General features: G+C 41.5%; 1 protein-coding gene across 1 annotated transcript in view; it reads right to left on the bottom strand.

Moving 5' to 3' along the window:
* Positions 1–21071, bottom strand: part of LOC142741263 (glutathione S-transferase Mu 4-like) — a 105463-nt gene that overhangs the window by 62362 nt on the left and 22030 nt on the right. Inside the window, exons 4-5 of the mRNA XM_075850656.1 lie at positions 16542–16600; positions 16283–16364 (exon numbers count right to left, since the gene is read on the bottom strand). Of these exons, the coding sequence (XP_075706771.1) occupies positions 16283–16364; positions 16542–16600 (141 nt within the window). The remainder of the gene's footprint in view (positions 1–16282; positions 16365–16541; positions 16601–21071) is intronic.

The following is a 21071-nucleotide window of genomic DNA, read 5'->3' as shown; positions in this document are numbered from 1 at the left end:
AAACCACAAAAAAATAAAAAACTATACATAAATTAACATCGCTGCATCCGTACCGACCCAAACTATAAAACGTATGTCATTTATCCAGCACGGTGAACACCATAACAAAAAAAAAAAAAATGAAAAACAACGGCAGAATCTGTTTTTAGGTCACGTCTCCTCCCAAAAAAATGGTATAGAAAAGTGATCAAAAAGTCACATTTATTCCAAAATATTACCAATAAAAACAACAACCCGTCCCGCAAAAAATTACCCCCGACACAGCTTTGTCCACGCAAAAATAAAAGTTATGGGTCTTAAAATATGGTGGCACAGAAAACAAAAAACGGTTTAAAAAGAACAAGATTTTATTGTGCAAAAGTTGCAATACATAAGAAATGTATATAAATTTGCTATAGAAAAAAATAAAACTATTCCAGAATTGCTTGTTTTTGGTAATTTTCTATTCCAAAAAACTAAATAAAAATGTATCAAAAAGTCGTATGTGTCCCAAAATGCGAACAATAAAATCTACAGCTAGTGTTGCAAAAAATGAGCCTGCACACAGCTCCATCAACTGAAAAAAAAAAAAAAGAAAAAAATAAAGTTATGGCACTAGTAATGCGGTGATAAAAAAAAACATCCCGATGTGCAGGCCGGAGGGGAATATTCCTTCAGTTTCAGAGCCTTATTATTTTGGAACTAGGAAGGGACATAGCACATCTGCTGGAAGTGAGGGTGCCCGTATTATACCAGCGCAACACTTGCCCAGCAAAATTTCCCAAACGACAAAGGAGATAAAGACCTCAAAAAGGTGCAGTGTTACAAAAAGGGATTAGAAAGAAAACCGTTTATCAGTGCGACACCGGCATTCGCACAACGGTTTGCTTCACAGCGTACCACACATCTATGGATAATTGTATTATTTACCCCCATTATTATACCCTCTTATTATGCCCCGGATATACTCCTCACAGATTACATGTGCCACCACATTATAAACTGAAATACCAGTAAAACTCGAAACAAACTACTACCAAGCAAAACCCATGCTCCAAATGGCGGTCCTTCACTTCTTAGCCCTACAATGTGCCCAAACAAGAGTTAACGTCCACACGTAAGGCATTACCATACCCGGGAGAAGCCGCTTAAAGGGGTTTTCCGGAACCAATTAACAAATTTCTATTTCACTGCACGTATAAAAATAATGTAATTTGTAATATACTTATGTTTTGATTTCATCTTCTAACACCCGATTCCAGGCGCTGGTCACGTGATGCGTCTCCAGTAGAAAAATCCTTATTTCCGGCGCTAGCCGATCTGAGTTCCGTTTTCCGGCTGGATCAATGTACGGGTACGCCATTCCGGACGTCACTGTACACTGAGGGAAGTAGTGGACCGGATACTACATTTCTTCTGATAGTTTCCGGTCTGCTGCTAGGGAGAGAAACACTGCTAGTCTTTGAGAAATGCGTGACAAACACGGCTAGTCTCGAAACATGCATGCTCAGTGTTTACCACGCATACCCACTCCTGCAGGTCATTTTCTCCCCTCTTGCAGCGGACCGAAAACTATCAGAAGAAATTATGTGATGTCAGTTGCTAGTAGTGCTCTGGAAATAACTCCGGCGCTGGGGTTAGAGCCGGAGTCCAGGGCAGAGCGCTAGTTTAGACTCTGCTTCGGGACTCTGGGGAAGCCCCTGACAATACTGTCCGTATATGGACAGTCATATCAGGGGATTCCCCAGAGTCCAATAGCAGAACCTATACTAGCTCTCTGACCGGCTCTGGGACTCCGGGTCTGGGGTCAAATGAAGTTTTTTTCTAACCATTATGTTGCAGTTTTATCATTAGCTCTCACTGATCTAATGAGAGCAGTAAAACGGCAACGGAGATTGTGTATAGCTGGGTGTAGTAGGCGTGGTATAGCTGGGTGTAGTAGGCGTGATGGGTCCCTGTTGACGGCGCATTGCATGCTGGGACACAAGTGCATGCCGGGAACTGTATGACCGGAAGAGCAAGACAACGAATACACAGATGTGAACAAACCTCTCAATGTAAACAAAAGAGAAAAATGGTAAATGAACCCCTTCCCGACATTTGTCATATGGATAGGTCATGGAAAGGTAGTGCTTCCTGCATTTTGCCATATCCAAACGATAAATGGTGGACACCGGCTCAGAAGCAGAGTCGGTGCCATCATCGCCGGATGTCAACGGTGTACTACAGCGGACTTCCGGCTGTAATGGCGGGGACCGAAATTATGGTAATTAAATTGCCAGGGATCCGGTGGCTGCAATTGCAACCGAAGGCCTAAAACAGGCCTCCCGGTCTGCCTAGCACGGAAGACTTCCAGGCCCCGCCCAGAGGCGGAGCCTGAAAGGCTGCCGGGGCCGGAAAGGCTGCCGGAGCCGACGGCAAACTGTTGCCAGTTCAGGAAATGAGCTGGCGTCATCAGCGGTGGATGTCCGCTGTATGTTACAGCTGAAATCCACCTGTAACGGCAGGAACCGGAGCTAGCTTTGTTCCCTACCATTAACCCCTTAGATACAGCGATCAGAGGTTGCTGCATCTTAGAGGTTGCCATTAGGGAACCTAATAATGGCCTCCTGTTCTGCCATTAGGGAAGCCGATTAGGCCCCGCCAGGAGACGAAGCCTAATCGCCTTGCTGTCAGTGAATGACTGACAGATCTAATACATTACACTACAAAGGTTGTGCAATGTATTACAAAAGAAAAAACAAATGGGACTTGAAAAAAAGTGTAAAAAAACTAAACGTGAAAAAAACATTAAAGTTTCAAGTAATAAAATCGCCCTTTTCAAGTCCTTTATTATGAAAAATAATAAACAATACATATTTGGTATCCGCACGACCGTAACTGCCTGAGCTATAAAAAAAATATTATGTTAATTCCACGCGGTAAACAGCATAAAAAAAGAAATAATTTTTTTTTTTTTAAAAACTATACCAGAATTTCTGTTTTTTGGTCACTTTGCCCTACAAATATTGGAATAAAAAGTGATCAAAAAGACGCAAGTATCCAAAAATGGTACCTATAAAAACTATAGCTCGTCTCGCAAAAAACAAGCCCTCATACAGCTCCGGCGACAAAAAAATTATAACATTATGGTTCTCACAACTTTGCAACAGAAAAAATACATTCTTTATACAAAAGAAATTTTATTGTGCAAAAAGTTGTAAAAATTCAAAAAGTGCTATAAATCATCAGGAATCGCAGAATAAAATTAACCTGCAATTTATAACACATAGTAAACGCTGTATAAAACGAACCCAAAAAAACTGCAATTCTGGCATAGTTTATTAGTCACCTACTACTAGTGTAATGTATTACAGCAGCGATCAGAGCTGCAGGTAAAAAAAAAAAAGTGTAAAAAGTATAGAAGTAAAAAAAAAAAAAAAAAATGTTTTACAAAAGGTGTAAAAAAAAAAAATAAAAAAAAAAGGTGAAAACACTAAAAAAAAAAAAAGTACACATTTGGTATCACCGCGTTCATAACGACCCAATCTATAAAACTATAATGTTATTTTTCCAGCACGGTAAACGCCACAAAAAAAACAACAAACTAAAAACCATGCCAGAATCACTATTTTTTGGTCACTACCCCTCCCAAAATATAGAATTAAAAAAGTGATCAAAAAGTCGCATGTACCCCAAAATAGTACCAATAAAAACTACAACCCGTCCCGCAAAAAACAAGCCCTTACACCGCTTTTATGACTAAATAATAAAAAAAATAAAAAGTTATGGCTCTCAGAATATGGTGATACAAAAAATAAATTTTATAAACAAGTGATTTTATTTTGCAAACTCTGCAAAACCCCAAAAAAAATAATTATATATATATATATACACACACACACATATATATGGTATCGCCGTAATCGTATCGACCCGCAGAATAAAAGTAAAACTGTAATTCATAGCGCATAATTAACGTCATAAGAAATAAAGCATTTAAAACTGCAAATTTTTTTGGTCACCAAATCTCTAAATAAAATGTACTAAAAAGTGATCAAAAAGGTTGTATGTACCAAAAAATTGTACCAATAAAAATTACAGCTCGTCCTGCCAAAAATAAGCCCTCACACCACTCAATCGACCAAAAGATAAAAAAAAGTTATGGCTCTCAGAATGTGTTGATACAAAACTTTTTTTTTTAACAAATCGTTTTTTCTTTGTAAAAGTAGTAAAATATATTTAAAAAATATATACATTTGGCATCACCGTAATCGTATTGACCCACAGAATAAAGTTAAGTTGTCGTTTTTACCGCACGGTGAAAGTGGTAAAAACGAAACCCAAAAAAGCAATGGAGGATCCGCAGATTTTTTTCCAATTTCACCCCACAAAGAATTTCATTTTCGGTTTCCCACTACATCATATGGTGTCAATAGAAACTACAACCCTTCCCACAAAAAAAAAAAGCCCCAACACCGCTCTATTGATGGAAAAATAAAAAATTTATTGCGTTCGGAAGGCGGGGAGTGAAAAACTAAAATGGAAAAGCAAAAAAGGATCAGTCCTGCAAAAGTTTATTAACGTCTATTAAAAAAAGTCAATTATTACCACATGTGGGGTATTGTCATACTTTGGAGAGATTGTGTTACAAATTTAGGGCGACTTACTCCTTTATCCCTTGTGAAAATGAAAAAATTCAATATTTTAGGGGATAAAAATGTTGATATTCAATTTCACGGCCTAATTCTACAAAAAAACGGTGTGGTATAAATGCTCACTATACCCCTAGAAAAATTCCTTGAGGGGTGTAGTTTCCCAAATGGGGTCACTTTTGGGGTGTTTCCACTGTTTTGGTCCCTCCAGGGCGTTGCAAACGCGACATGGCTCTGAAAACCAATCCAGCAAAATGTGCGCTCCAAAATCCAAATGGCGCTCCCTCCCTTCTGAGCCCCGCTGTGGGTCCAGACAGCAGTTTATTATCACATATAGGGTATTTCCGTAATCAGGAGAAGATGCTTTACAAATGTTGGGGTGAATTTTTTTCTTTATTCCTTGTAAATATTACACATTTCTATGTTTTTTCAGAAAAAAAAGTAGATTTTTCATTTTCACAGACTAAGGCCTCATTTACACGAACGTGATATACGTCCGTGCGACGCGCGTGCTTTTCACGCGGGTCGCACGGACCTATACAAGTCTATGGGGGCATGCAGACAGTCCGTGAGTTTTGCTCAGCGTGAGTGTGCTGAAAAAAACTCACGACATGTTCTAAATTTCTGCGTTTTTCGCGCATCACGCACCCATTGAAGTCAATGGGTGCGTGAAAACCACGAAGGTCGCACGGAAGCACTTCCGTGCGAACTGCGTGATTCGCGCAAGAGCTGTCAAACTCTGAATGTAAACAGAAAAGCACCACATGCTTTTCTGTTTACAAACATCCAAAACGGAGTGTCAGAATTTAGAGATGAGCGAACCGAACTTCACCGGGTTCGGCCGAACTCGTTTTGACCGAACCCGGCAAAAAAAATTCCGGTACGCGACGTCAGGAGACAGTCACTGTCCAGGGTGCTGAAAGAGTTAAACTGGTTCAGCACCCTGGACAGTGACTTCCGATCACAATATACATGAACCTGTAAAAAAAAAAAAAAAAGTTCTGACTTACCGATAACTCCCGGCTTCTTCCTCCAGTCTGACCTCCCGGGATGACAATTCAGTCCAAGTGACAGCTGCAGCCAACCACAGGACAAGCACAGGCTGCAGCCAATCACAGGCTGCAGCGGTCACATGGACTGCCGCGTCATCCAGGGAGATGGGGCCGGATGTCGAGAGGGAAGCGTCACCAAGGCAACGGCCGGAAGACCGGACTGGAGGAAGCAGGAAGTTCTTGGTAAGTATGAACGTCTTTTTTTTATTCACAGGTTGCTGTATATTGTGATCGGAATTCACTGTCGAGGGTGCTGAAAGAGTTCCTGCCGATCAGTTAACTCTTTCAGCACCCTGGACAGTGACTGACGTAGACTAGCCTCATCTCTATGATGGCGGCTGCGCGAAAATCACGCAGCCGCGCATCATACACTGATGACACACGGAGCTGTCAAGTGCCTTTTACGCACGCAAAACGCTGCGTTTTTTTGCGTGCGCAAAATGCACACGCTCATGTAAATGAGGCCTAACTCCAATAAATATAGCAAAATACCTGTGGGGTCAAAATGCTAACTATACCCCTAGATAAATTCCTTGAGTTTCCAAAATGGTGTCACTTTTGGGGGGTTTCCACTGTTTTGGCACCACAAGACCTCTTCACACCTGCCATGGTGCCTAAAATATCATCTAAAAAAGTAGACCCCAAAATCCACTAGGTGATCCTTTGCTTCTGTGACCTGTGTTTCTGTCCATTAGGGCACTAGGGCCACATATGGGATATTCCTAAAAACTGCAGAACCTGGGCAATAAATATTGAGTTGAGTTTCTCTGATAAAAAAATTCTGTAACGCAGAAGGTTTTATTACAAATTAATTTCGGCAAAAAAAATGAAAATTTGTAAGTTTCCCCTTTACTTTGCTTCATTTCCTGTGAAACGCCTAAAGGGTTAAGAAATTTTCTGAATGCGGTTTTGAATACTTTGAGGGGTGCAGTTTTTAAAATGGGGTGATTTATTGGGGGATTCTAATATACACAGTGTTCCAAATTATTATGCACATTGGATTTAAGTGTCAAACATTTAATTATTAGTTTTTCAATTGAACTCATGGATGGTATTGTGTCTTAGGGCTCTTTGGATCATTGTCAGGCTGGGTTCACACGACCATGTTACGTCCGTAAAGTACGGAACGTATTTCGGTCGGAAGACCCGGACCGAACACCGTGCAGGGAGCCGGGCTCCTAGCATCATAGTGATGTACGATGCTAGGAGTCCCTGCCTCGCTGCAGGACAACTGTCCCGTACTGTAATCATGATTACAGTACGGGACAGTAGTTCCACGCAGAGGCAGGGACTCCTAGCGTCGTACATCACTATGATGCTAGGAGCCCGGCCCCCTGCAGTGTGTTCGGTCCGTGTCTTCCGGCCGAAATACGTTCCGTACATTACGGACGTAACATGGTCGTGTGAACACAGCCTCATCAATCTCAGACACCTGTGATAATTAGTTTGTCAGGTGTGCCCAATCAAAGGAAAACTACTTAAGAAGGACGTTCCACATTATTAAGCAGGCCACAGGTTTCAAGCAAAATGGGAAAGAAAAAGGATCTCTCTGCTGCCGAAAAGCGTGAAATAGTGCAATACCTTGGACAAGGTATGAAAACATTGGATATTTCAAGAAAACTTAGGCGTGATCATCGTACTGTGAAAAGATTTGTGGCGGATTCAGAGCACAGACGGGTTCGTTCAGATAAAGGCATAATGAGGAAGGTTTCTGCCAGACAAATTAATAGGATTAGGAGAGCAGCTGCTAAAATGCCATTGCAAAGCAGCGAACAGGTATTTGAAGCCGCTGGTGCCTCTGGAGTCCCGCGAACCTCAAGGTGTAGAATCCTCCAGAGGTTTGCAATTGTGCATAAAGCTATTATTCGGCAACCCCTAAACAATGCTCACAAGCAGAAACGGTTGAGGTGGGCTAAGAAATACATGAAGACTCATTTTCAAACCGTGTTGTTTACTGATGAGTGCCGTGCAACCCTGGATGGTCCAGATGGATGGAGTAGTGGATAGTTGGTGAATGGCCACCATGTACCAACAAGGCTGCGACATCAGCAAGGAGGTGGCGGAGTCATGTTTTGGGCTGGAATCATGGGGAGAGAGCTGGTAGGCCACTTTGGGGTCCCTGACAGTGTGAAAATTACCTCTGCAAAGTACGTAGAGTTTATGACTGACCACTTTCTTCCGTGGTACAAAAAGAAGAACAGTGCCTTCCATAGCAAAATTATCTTCATGTATGACAATGCACCATCTCATGCTGCACAGAATACCTCTGTGTCACTGGCTGCTATGGGCATAAAAAGGAGAGAAACTCATGGTGTGGCCCCCATGTTCCCCTGACCTCAACCCTATTGAGAACCTTTGGAGCATCCTCAAGTAAAATATCTGAGGGTGGGAGGAAGTTCACATCAAAACAGAAGCTCTGGGAGGCTATTCTGACATCCTGCAAAGATATTCAAGCAGAAACTGTCCAAATACTCACAAATTCAATGGATGCAAGAATTGTGAAGGGGATATCAAAGAAGGGGTCCTATGTTAACATGTAACTCGGCCTGTTAAGTTTTTTTGATTGAAAGAGCTTTTGATTTCTGTAAATATGACCTTCTGATACTGCAAATTCAACAAACCACCATTTCTCTTTACAAACAACCTTTAAAATGTTTTGATCTCTGTTGTGCATAATAATGTGATACAATGCATTTTGAGTTTTTTACTGCAAAAAAAAAAAATCTGTTATCATTAGGAGATTTGTTCAATAAAATTTGCATTATACTCCAACGGTTGGTGGCTTGAAGATTATACTGACTGTCAATTGGATCGACTATTTAGGAAAATCAGCGAAAAATAACATTTGCATAATAATTTGGAATGCGGTGTATAAGGCCCTCAAAACCACTTCAGACCCAAACTGGCACCTGTAAAAATAGCCTTTTAAAATTTTCTTGAAAATGTGAGAAATTGCTGCTAAAGTTCTAAGCCTTGTAACGTCCTAAAAAAATAAAAGGACGTTCAAAAAAATGATGCGAACATAAAGTACACATATGGGCAATGGTAACTAGTGACTATTTTGTGTGGTATTACTATCTGTTTTACAAGCAGATACATTTAAATTTTGAAAAATTCTCAAAATTTTGGTGTTTTTCACTAATAAATATTGAATTTAAAATGGACCAAATTTTTCCACTATCATAAAGTACAATATGTCACGAGAAAACAATCTCAGAATAGCTTGGCTAGGTAAAAGTATTCCAAGTTATTACCACATAAAGGGACACGTCAGATTTCAAAAAAATCGTCTGTCACAAGGGCAAAACAGGCTGTGTCCTAAAGGGTTAATAAATGCCTTGAGGGGTGTCGTTTCCAAAATGGGGTCACTGATCAGGGGTTTCTTTTGTTATTTCACATCAGAGCCTCTGCAAATGTGAACCAATACTTTGTAAATCGCCAAATTAAGCCTCAATTTTACGTGGTACTTTCACTCCTGAGCCCTGTTGATAGTCGCCACATGTAGGGTGTTTCTAAAACCGGGAAACACAGCATAATATTGAGAGCTGTCTTGTTATGGTGGCAAAAGCTGGGCACCACATTTTGGCACATCTATGGAAAAAAAAAATCCCATTTTCACTCTGCAACATAGAGTGCACACTAATTTCTGCAAAACACCTGCGGGGTTAACATGCTCACTACACCCCTAGGTGAATACCTTGAGGTGTGTAGTTTCCAAAATGGGGTCACTTCTGGGTAGGTTTCCACTGTTTTGGTCACACAGGGGCTTTGCAAATGTGACATGGCCTCCACAAACCATTCCTGCTAAATTTGAGCACCAAAAGCCAAATAGCGCTCTTTCCCTTCTAAGTCCTACTGTGTGTCCAAACAGCCGTTTATGACAACGTATTGTTTTACTCGGGAGAAATTGGTTTACAAATGTTGCGGTGCTTTTTTCCCTTTAGTCCTTGTGGAAATGTAAAAAAAGAAATAAACTAAACCTACATTTTCTTTGAAAAAAATGCAGATTTTAATTTTCACAGCCTACTTCCAATAATTTCTGAAATAAACCTGTGTGGTCAAAATGCTCATTATACCCCTAGATAATTTCCTTGAGAGGTGTGGTTTCCCAAATGGGGTCACTTTTGGGGGATTTCCACTCTTTTGACACCGCAAGAGTCCTTCAAACCAGACATGGTGCCTAAAATATATTCTAATAAAAAGATGGCCCCAAAATCCTCTAGGTACTCGTTTGCTTCTGAGGCCGGTGCTTCAGTCCATTACCACACTAGGGCCACATGTGGGATATTTCCTAAAACTGCAGAACCTGGGCAATAAATAATGATTGTGTTTCTCTTGTAAAACCTTCTGTTACAAAAAAAAAAAAAAGAAAAAAAAAAAAGGACTAAAAATGAATTTCTACAAAAAGAAAAAAAATTACATTTGTAAATTTCACCTCTACTTTGATTTAATTCCTGTGAAAAGCCTAAAAGGGTTAAGAAACTTTCTAAATGCGGTTTTGAATACTTTGAAGGGTGAAGTTTTTAAAATGGGGTGACTTATTGGGGGTTTCTAATATACAAGACCCTCAAAGCCACTGCACAACTGAACTGGCCCCTGTAAAAATAGCCTTTTAAAATTTTCTTGAAAACGTGAGAAATTGCTGCTAAAGTTCAAAGCCTTGTAACATCCTAGAAAAATAAAAGCATGTTCAAAAAATGATGCCAATCTAAAGTACATATGAGGGATGTTAATTAGCAACAATACATTTACACTAAATTTCACTAAATTTTGGTGCTTTTTACAATTAAATACTGAATGTATTGAGCAAATTTTGCCAGTAACAAAGTCCAATGTGTTACGAGAAAACAATCTCAGAATCGCTTGGATAGGTAAAAGCATTCCGACGTTATTACCACATAAAGTGAAACATGTCAGATTTGAAAAATGAGGCTCTGTAAGGTCAAAAGTGGTCACAGCGGGAAGGGGTTAAACCATTGATTACTGATCACTAGAAGGGGAGAAGGCTGTAATACTGTAAACTGCCTCTACAGGTGTGTCTGTGATTCACAGCACAAGCATGTAAAAAATAAAGGGGAAGCAGCGCTCGTACAAGCTCTGCACCCCCTTCAAAACAGCTGATCAGTAGGGGTGCCAAGAGTCAGACCCCCACCTATCAGATGTTTATGGCCTATTCTGAGGATAGGGAGTTCATTTCTTATAACTGGACAAGACCTTCAACTCTCTGACCACTACTTTCATATGGGGTTCTTCCTGTTCTAGACTTCGTTTGAACACCTTAAAGGGGTTTTCCAATACTTTATTTTTTTTTTTAAATCAATGCAATGTTCCTCTATTAATATATTAGTGCACTCTGTCTAGCTTTTTCTTGATAATAAATGGTTTTAGTAACATTACTCCCTATTGTTTACCTGGAGAGGTTTGTTTTGCTCAGTAAGTTCATTCCTCTTCTCTTCCTGTGTTTCTCCTCCCTGCATGCACTGCTCTAGTCCCAGCATGCAATGTGCATGCAGCAGTGCACTTGCTCCGCCTACTACACCCAGCTCTACTAACTTCTGCAATCTCAGTCTTCATTTTGGTGCTCTCATTCTATTACTGCTAGCACAAGCTGAAATCACTGGATATCTGCGTTTTTAAACAACACTGACCCTATATGATGATACGTAAAGTTTGGTCTTTATAATTATAAGTTTTCTAAATGTATATTAACTGTTTATACAGTCTTAGTTTTAAATACTGTATTTTATATATATATATATATATATATATATATATATATATATATATATATATAAAATAAAAAAAATTGAATTCTAACATGTGAATTGGGATAAAAGGAGCAATACCTGTGGATCGCCGCTGCATCCTGTGTCGGAGATTCACAGTGAGCAAGAAAAAACTAAAGGGAAGCAGCGCTCCTAACTAGCCATCGATGAAAAATAATTCCCCTTCATGTAACTCTGCTACCTGTCAACTGAAAAGTCATCCACCACAGGGAAAAATGTTAGTCCATCATGTCTGATTCCCAGGTGTTTCTTTGCGGTACTCCTCTGTGTGGAAACATTTTTCACTCTGGCAGCTGATTTTTCCATTGACAGGTAGCAGAGTTACACAACAGGAAAACAAATTCCCCATCATGTAACTCTGCTACCTGTGAACTGAAAAGTCATCGGCTGTTTGAAGGGGGTGCACCGCTCGTATAAGCGCTGCTTCCCCTTACTTCATCACACTGTGAATCGCTAACTAGTTCGTATAGAAGCGAAGTATTGCCTAATTATTTTTTTTGGGCTTCCAGTTCAGTTCTGAAGTGGCTTTGAGGGGCCTATATATTAGAAACCCCTATGAAACACGACATTTTAGAAACTAGACCCCTCAAAGTATTCACAACAGTATATAGAAAGTTTATGCACAAAATGTTTTACCAGAGAAACGCAACTCAATACTTATTGTCCAGATTCTGCAGTAGAAATATCCCACATGTGGCCCTCGGGCGGTAATGGACTGAAGCACCGGCCTCAGAAGCAAAGGAGCACCTAGTGGATTTTGAGGCCGCCTTTTTATTAGGCACCATGTCCGGTTTGAATAGGTCTTGTGGTACCAAAATAGTGGAAACCCCCAAAAGGTGATCCCATTTTGGAAACTAGACCACTTGAGGAATACATTGTAGTTTTCTTGGGGTGCATGCAGCTTTTTGATCAGTTTTTATTCTATTTTTAAGTGGCGCGGTGACTAAAAAACAGCAATTCTATTGTTTTTTAATTCTATTTTTGTTACAGCGTTCACCGTGCGCTATAAATGACATATTCACTTTATTCTATGGGGCGATACGATTAGGGCTCATTTACACGAGCGTATTATACGTTTTTGCAACGCGCGTCGCAGGGACCTATGTTACTCTATGGGGCCGTGCAGACAGGTACGTGATTTTCACGCATCGTATGTCCGCTGCGTGAAACGCACGACGTCCTATATTTGTGCGCTGTTCGCGCATCACGCACCCATTGAAGTCAATGGGTGTGTGAAAACCACGCATGTCGCACGGAAGCAATTCCGTGGGACGCGCGTGATTCACGCAACAGCACTGTAAAGGATGAATGAAAACAGAAAAGCACCACGTTCTTTTCTGTTTACAAACATCCAAACGGAGTGTCATAATGATGGCGGCTGCGCGAAAAGCACGCAGCCGCGCATCACAAAGGGCTGACACACGGAGCTGTTAAGTGCTTTTTGCGCACGCAAAACGCCGCGCTTTTTGCTTGCACAAAACGCACACGCTCGTGTAAACTCGGCCTTACGGTGACACCAGATGTTTATAGTTTTTTTTTATGGCGTTTGCACAATAAAATACGTTTTGTAAAAAATCATTCACTTTTTGTTACCTTATTCTAAGAGCCAGAACTTTATAATTTTTCCATCAATAAAGCCGTGCGAGGACTTATTTTTTGCGTAACGAACTGTAGTTTCGATCAGGACCATTTTTCGGTAAATGCAACTTTTTGATCTATTTTTAATACATTTTTTGGGAGGTGAAGTGACCAAACAATTGTGATTTTGGTACGGTATATTATTATTTTCTTTTACGGCGTTCACCGCGCGGGATAAATAACGAAATAATTTTGTAGTTCAGGCCGTTACGGACGCGGCGATACCAATTATGTATCGTTTATTTATATATTTTTATTAATAAAAAAGGACTGATAAGGGAAAAAAAAGGGGGATTTTTTTAACTTTTAATTTCTTATTTTTACACATCTTTTTTAACTTTTTTTTTTACTTTATTACTTTGTCCCACTAGGGGACTTGAGGGCAGGAGGCCCTGATCGCTATTCTAATACACTGCACTACATCCGTAGTGCAGTGTATTAGAACTGTCAGCTATTCACTGACAGCAAGCATAGTGGGTCCTGACTTTGTCAGGACCCACTAGGCTTCCGTCGATGGCATAGCCGGACGCCTTTGTTTGGTGTCCGGTTGCCATAGTAACCATCGCCGGCCGCTATCGTGTAGCAGGCCGGCGATGGTAACTTAACCCCTAAAAACCCGCGATCTCTATAGAACGCGGCTTTTAAGGGGTTAGACAGCGGGGACACAGCGATCGGTCCCCGCTGTAGGAGCTGCGGCAGCTGCTGTACGAGACAGCAGCTGTCACAGCTCCTGCACCTGTCGGGAAGACGGCCGAAACGGCCGTTATTCCTGCAACTTCGTATACACACCGCTACACACCTTCAACCTTGCGCATGCGCAGTGTAATATACACGGCCGCTGAAGACGCAGCCACATAATTTCACAGAGCATGCACGGTGGAGTGTGTTCACCACGCATGCTCTAATTCAATAAAGAAGCACGTGGTACGGTTACGTCATTTTTGACGTAACCGTACAGTGTGAAAGCCGGAAACCGGAAGCAAGGCAGAAGACCAAATGGACGGGTCTGCACAGGAAGTGCAGATTTTGCATTGCTAAGGGGACGGCGACGGAGGAGGATATACGACGCTACAGCCATCTGATGAAACGTAAGTACATTGGAAAGTTATATCTTTTTCATTGTTTTATTTAAATAAATGTAATTTTTTAGTTCCGGAATACCCCTTTAAAGATAAAGAGGGCAAGGAGCTTCCAGACTACTTCCTATATTTTTTTGCAGGGACATAATTTGTGCCATTATTTAGATCTCCCCAAACTCTGGCCTGTACTAGAAGGTGGCCTGCAGAAAGGGTCTACTGTCTTGCTACTACACCGGGTCACAGTGGAAGTCTGGGGTAGTGCAAAACAAACCTCTAGGTATAAGAACGTTATCACTGACATGCCCCTTTGGAATAATCCATGCCTTCCCATCTAGCGCCCCTGGAAGCTTTTGTGAACTGTCAGACTTTAGGGATTGAAAGGCTAAGTGAAATATGCTCCCAAAATAGTCTACACACTTTTACAGCATAAGTGTATGTTCACACAGCTTATTTTCAGGCATTTTTTGGGGCGTCAACTCCACGAAAAAAACGCCTGAAAATACAGAGACTGAATGTCTCCAACCATCTGCCCATTGATATCTATGGGAAAAACTGCGTTTTGTTCTGATGGGGATTTTTTTTTGTGGCCGTTTGAAAAAAACGCCCTGTGAAAAGTAGTTCATGTCACTTCTTGAGCAGTTTTTCATTGGGTCAATAGAAAACCAGCTCCAAAAACTGCATCAAAAAAACGGTTGATGCTTTAAAAACGTCTGAAAATCAGAGGCTGTTTTCCCTTGAAAACAGCTCTGTATTTTAAAGCCGTTTTTACTTAAGGCTGGGTTCACACGACCACATTAACGTCCGTAATGGACGGACGTATTTCGGCCGGAAGTCCCGGACCGAACTCCGTGCAGGGAGCCGGGCTCCTAGCATCATAGTTATGTACGATGCTAGGAGTCCCTGCCTCTCCGTGGAACTACTGTCCCGTACTGAAAACATGATTACAGTACGGGAAAGTTGTCCGGCAGAGAGGCAGGGACTCCTAGCGTCGTACATAACTATGATGCTAGGAGCCTGGCTCCCTGCACTGAGTTCGGTCCGGGACTTGCGGCCGAAATACGTCCGTCCATTACGGACGTTAATGTGCTCGTGTGAACCCAGCCTTAGCGTGTTAACATACCCTTACAGTGACAGCATTACTCAATACTTTTTGATTGGGATATTTAAATTATAGGGCTCAAGAGGTTTAGTATCCATACTGTATACTCCCCTTATCCAGAAAAAAGTGGTGGTGAACAACACTTTGTATTTGTTCTTTCCATTTATCAATCATTTTCAAACACACAATGAGACTTTAATAGAAGATTCCAATAAATTATCGATCAAAGGTTTCACCGTTTGTAAAGAACAGACTTACACAACTGTATTTACAGTAAATCAAAACCATCTTACTCCAACTAGGCTTTTCAAAATGGGTCGGGAAACAAATACAGAATGTCCTTGATGCCATGAGCTACATGCGGCCTTCTGGCAAATGATCCGCATTTGCCCAATTCGCAGATTCTGGTCAGTAGTAGAGACTGTCTGCCCTCCTTGTCTTAACGGTCTCGCATAAATGAGGAGATCAGTTTACTTGGTCTCCTACCAGATGATAAATCGGCATTTCCCATAAAAATTTTCTTACGGGAAAGACTATTTTTGGCCCGCATATTTATTGTGTTGCGATGGTATAATCCTAGAACATCTCCCCTTAACATGTGGAAACCACAAATTAATCAAATATTGGAGGCGATCATATTTAAACATAGGAAGTTCCCTGCCAAATTTGACCTACTATGGGGACTCCGATGCAAATCTCCCCTGACCAACAATACACCACAGAGTATACGAAGGGCACTTTCCAGACATGTACTACCTTCCTAATCCCTACCAAGAATTGCATCATTCCTGCGTTATGGTTATAGATATAACTTGCTTTGTTCTACGATAAAGTGCTATCCCAAATGACTGCACTGATTGATGCATTGAAGTTTGTCAAGGACTATGTGGTAGCAATGTCAATATTTATTTTGTTCGATAGAGAAAAGTAAACTTCTGTATAATTATATTTCGCTGTAATGCCATCTTCTATTGCGAATTGTTTAATAAAATGGAGTTAAAAAAAACATACATACACAATCCATGCTTTCGGGCAATGTAGCGAAGAATAGTATTACTCTGTGTCAACTTAACGTCTCCATCCAATAGGTAGGGCAACTGTGAAATACAAAATTACTATTAGCAACAACTTTATTCGGAAACAATAAAGACATGAAAAATACATAAACCCTGCTCACTACTCCCATGAAATAAAAGCTAAAACAGCCCGTTTAGTAACCCCAATTACTTAATTGCATTCATAAGTAATGATTTTCCTTCTCCAAGTTTACGTACATTTGGAAAGTCCAAGCCCAGCTTCTCCTTCTCATCCAACCATCGACTCTTGTCATAGTCTGGAGCGGTGTGTAGACACGAAAATATTAGTTGCACAGAAACATGACATTTGTGATTTATGGCCCTCCGTACTGTTAAAGCCCTTTTACACGGGCCAATTATCTGTCAAAACGAGTGTTCACAGACCGCTCGTTCCCCATCATTGCCCTGCGTAAACAGGGCAACGATCAGCCGATGAACGAGCTCATTCATGTCGACAGCACGTCCCCCTACTTAAAAAGGGAGATTTGCTGCCGACAATAATATTTTAGGCTGCATAAAAAATACAATCAGCCAATGAATGAGCTCATTCAGCCGCCAATGAGATGAGAACAGCATTTTAAACTTTATAAATTTGGTATCACCGCAATTGTAAAGACACGCTGAATAAATTTGTTGTTATTTATACCACACTGTAAAACAGCGTAAATTTGGGATGCAAAAAAAAAAAAAAAAAAAGTGTGGCAAAATTGATGGGTTTCTTTCTATCCCCACCCAAAAAAGAAAGTTAAATAAATTATATGTACCCCATATTACGGTCATTCCTAAACCGGGTAAGGACCCGAAGCTCTGCTCCAGCTATCACCCCATCTCCTTACTCAACGTGGATTTAAAAATCTATGCCAAACTGCTTGCTAACAGACTAAATAAACACCTTCCCCATTTAATTATTCCGGATCAGGTGGGCTTTGGCCTGGCCGGGAGGTGCGTGATAATACCCTGAAAACCCTAGATATTATTCATCATGCGCAGTCCCATGACATCCCTCTCATGATCCTGTCCCTGGATGCCAAGAAGGCATTCGATAGAATATCCTGGCCCGCCCTTCACCAGACTCTCCAACAAATAGGCCTCGGTCCTTCCTTTATAGGTAAAATTATGGCCCTCTATCATTCCCCATCTGCCCAAATAAAAATAAACAGCTCCCTCTCTGCGCTATTCATAATGGTACCAGACAGGGTTGCCCTCTCTCCCCATTGCTGTAAGTCCTCGTCATGGAACATCTCGTGGCCTCCATCTGGAGCAGCTCGGATATTAAGGGTATTCTCATAGGTGGGACGGAATATAAGTGCTCCGCATTTCATTTGCGGATGACCTTTTGGTCTATCTTACAAACCTGCATGTATCTCTCCCATCGTTGATGTCCAAGCTGTCCCATTTTGGATCATGGTCCAACTTTAAGATCAACTTCTCCAAGTCCGAGGCTTTGAATGTACAGTGAAGGAAATAAGTATTTGATCCCTTGCTGATTTTGTAAGTTTGCCCACTGTCAAAGTCATGAACAGTCATGAACAGTCATGAACGGTCTTGCCCATGTTGTAGAGGTCAGAGTCAGACTGATTAATTGAGTCTGTGGACAGGAGTCTTTTATACTGGTGACCATGTAAGACAGCTGTCTTTAATGCAGGCACCAAGTTGATTTGGAGCGTGTAACTCGTCTGGAGGAGGCTGAACTCTTAATGGTTGGTAGGGGATCAAATACTTATTTCTCTGTGCACAATGGGACAGGTGAAAAGATCGCCTCCACTGTGCGTCAGTAAATGTCAGGTTCAATTCCGCCTCCCAAGCTTTGCAGAAGGATGGGAGGTGAGGAGATCGCTAGATTAGGTGTAATTTATAGAGTGTGGAGATGGCATGTGCAGGGGGCCGGGTGGAAACACACAAACTTTCAAAGTCAGTAAGTGGGCGATGAAGGTGAGCCTGGCATTTAGTAGCACTATAGAAATGTTTTAACTAGGAGTATTGAAATTTGTGACGCGGTGAGGGAGTTTCCAATTGCCATATGAACCCAGGAAACCAGCTACAAAATTATCTGTAGGTGGTATCGGGTCCCTTCTGCCCTACATAAATGGTACCCATCTGTACCTGACACATGTTGGCGCTGTGGGGATCCATGTCTCATATTTGGTGGAGTTGCCCCTCCCTACATAATTTTTTTAAATCATACTGGAGGTCTCGGTTCCTAGATCCCCCGAGGCGGCCCTTTTATTTATGTTCCCTATGCCACTACCCATCTACAAGCGCTCCCTAATTAGACACCTCCTTCAGGCTGCCAAATCGGTTATTCCCCGCAAGTGGAAGGCGGCAGCTCCTCCACTCTTGGTTTCAGGGGGTTGCCTTGATACAACGTATGGAACACCTCCTGGCTCAATCCCCGGCTGCCTCTGCACGATATACAGATACGTGGTCTCCATGGCTTCAGTTTCTCTCCTCTCCCACCTACCGCAAAGTAGTGGCCTGAGGCCCAGTGCCCATCCCTCCCCACGAGATTTAGTCTGTTAGGGGACTGCATGCGAGTGTGGAGGGGATTGCTGGTTTGCTCGGCTCCCTGAGGTATTTAAGTGCATGGCTGCCTTTTCTTACTTTTATGTATCCATGATTATCCGGAGCTGGAGTCCAGGCTCACCACGAACTACCCTGGTCTCTTCCCTGTCTTGTTTGTCTCCTATTTTGTTTTTCCCTTTCTTTCTTGTGTCTATTTTGAGGGGTTATTTGCTTCCTGTGATGGTGCTCACATGCTATGGCCATAGCGTTTCAGGATGTACAAGAAGACCTATCGCATCCGGTTTTGTTTTTCTCACCACTTCCTTTTCAGTAATACTCCTTCCAGTTATGATGCTGTTGTAGTGTGTGCTTTTCAAGGGTTGTGACGTTTAGCCATCTGTTTGGGCTGCGCCCTATTTGTCATGTTCCTTTTATTATGGGGACATATTTTCCCTGTATGTGTTTGTATTAAAACCAATAAAAAAAACTTTGAATTGGAAAAAAAAATTATATGTAACCCAAAATGGTGCTATTAAAAAATACAACTTGTCCCGCAAAAAACAAGACCTATGTCAACACAAAGATAAAAAAAAGTTATAGCTCTTTGAGTCGATGGGAAAACTTAAAAAAAATAAATAAATGCTTGGTCATTAACCACTTGCAGACCACCCATAGACTTTAAACATCCGGGCGATCCGAAATTAACTCTGCAGGGCCGTTCCATAACGTTCTACAGAGTTACCAGGTTTGCCACTCCCCGGTGGCATTTAGCTCCGTGATACAGCTGTATCATGGTACTTTAACCGGACACCACTCAGCGTGGTCTCCGGTCATGTGATCATTGTGACAACCTGTCACAACTAGGGATGTCACGATACCAGAATTTGGACTTCGATACAGATACTTTGTGTAGTATTGCGATTTCCATACCATAACGATACTTTGCCAGCAGTAATAAATAAATAAAATAAAAAGAAAGTTCTTCCATTTTGTGATGTGAGGCACGAGGTGTGATGAATTTTGAATGTGCCTCACATTAAGGCCTTATTCACACGAACGTGTCCGTTTTGCGCACGCAAAAAACGCAGCGTTTTGCCCGCGCAAAAGTACAGTGTGGGATCTGTATATGGTGCGTGGCTGCGTGATTTTCGCGCAGCCGGTATCAGTATGGCACTCTGTTTTTAGGTTTACAAAACATAAAAGCAGGAGGTGCTTTTCTGTTTTCATTTATTTATTTTACTACTGTAGCGCGAATCACGAGCGGCACCCGGATGTGCGGTGTGCCGAGCCCGATTTTCACGCACCCATTGACTTCAAAGGGTGCATGCTGCGCGAAACACCGGCAAGTATAGGACATGTCGTGAGTTTTACGCAGTGGAAATATGCTGCGTGAAAACCACGACCTGTCAGAACGGCCCCATTGACTTACCCAAGTCCGTGCGACGCGCGTGATTTCCATGGACGTAATATACGTTCGTGTGAATAAGGCCTAATAGTAATTAACCCCATCATGTTTCTCAGTCATAATGGGTTTGGGTATGTTCACACGTGCACGTCTGTTACGGCTGAAATTACGGAGCTGTTTTCAGGAGAAAACAGCTCCGGAATTTCAGACGTAATGGCATGTGCAGGCGTTTTTCGCAGCGTCCATTACGGACGTAATTGGAGCTGTTTTTTCAATGGAGTCAATGGAAAACGGCTCCAATTACGTCTCAAGAAGTGACATGCACTTCTTTGACGCGGGCGTCTTTTTTACGCGCCGTCTTTTGACAGCGGCGCGTAAAAAAAAATGACCGTCGGCACAGTACATCGTAAAACCCATTCAAATGAATGGGCAGATGTGTGCCGACGCTTTGGAGCCGTATTTTCGGACGTAATTCGAGGCTAAAACGCCCGAATTACGTCCGTAAATAGGGTGTGTGAACCCAGCCTTAATTTGTGAGATACATGATGGGGTTAATTACTATTAACCCCTTAGTGTCTAAGCCTGTTTTAGCCTTGTGGACACAGCCGATTTTTGCAAATCTGACATGTGTCACTTTATGTGGTAATAACTCCAGAATGCTTTTGCCTATCCAAGAGATTCTGAGATTCTTTTCGTGACATGTTGTACTTTATGATACTGAAAAAATGTCGTCGTTAAATTCAATATTTGTCAAAAACACCAAAATTGAGAAAATTTGCAAAAATCTGCATTTTTCTAAATTGTAATGTATCTGCTTGTAA

The sequence above is a fragment of the Rhinoderma darwinii genome, chromosome 2 (assembly GCF_050947455.1).
Source record: "Rhinoderma darwinii isolate aRhiDar2 chromosome 2, aRhiDar2.hap1, whole genome shotgun sequence".
Taxonomy (NCBI): Eukaryota; Metazoa; Chordata; class Amphibia; order Anura; family Rhinodermatidae; genus Rhinoderma; species Rhinoderma darwinii.
This window is presented reverse-complemented; position numbering and strand designations above follow the sequence as displayed.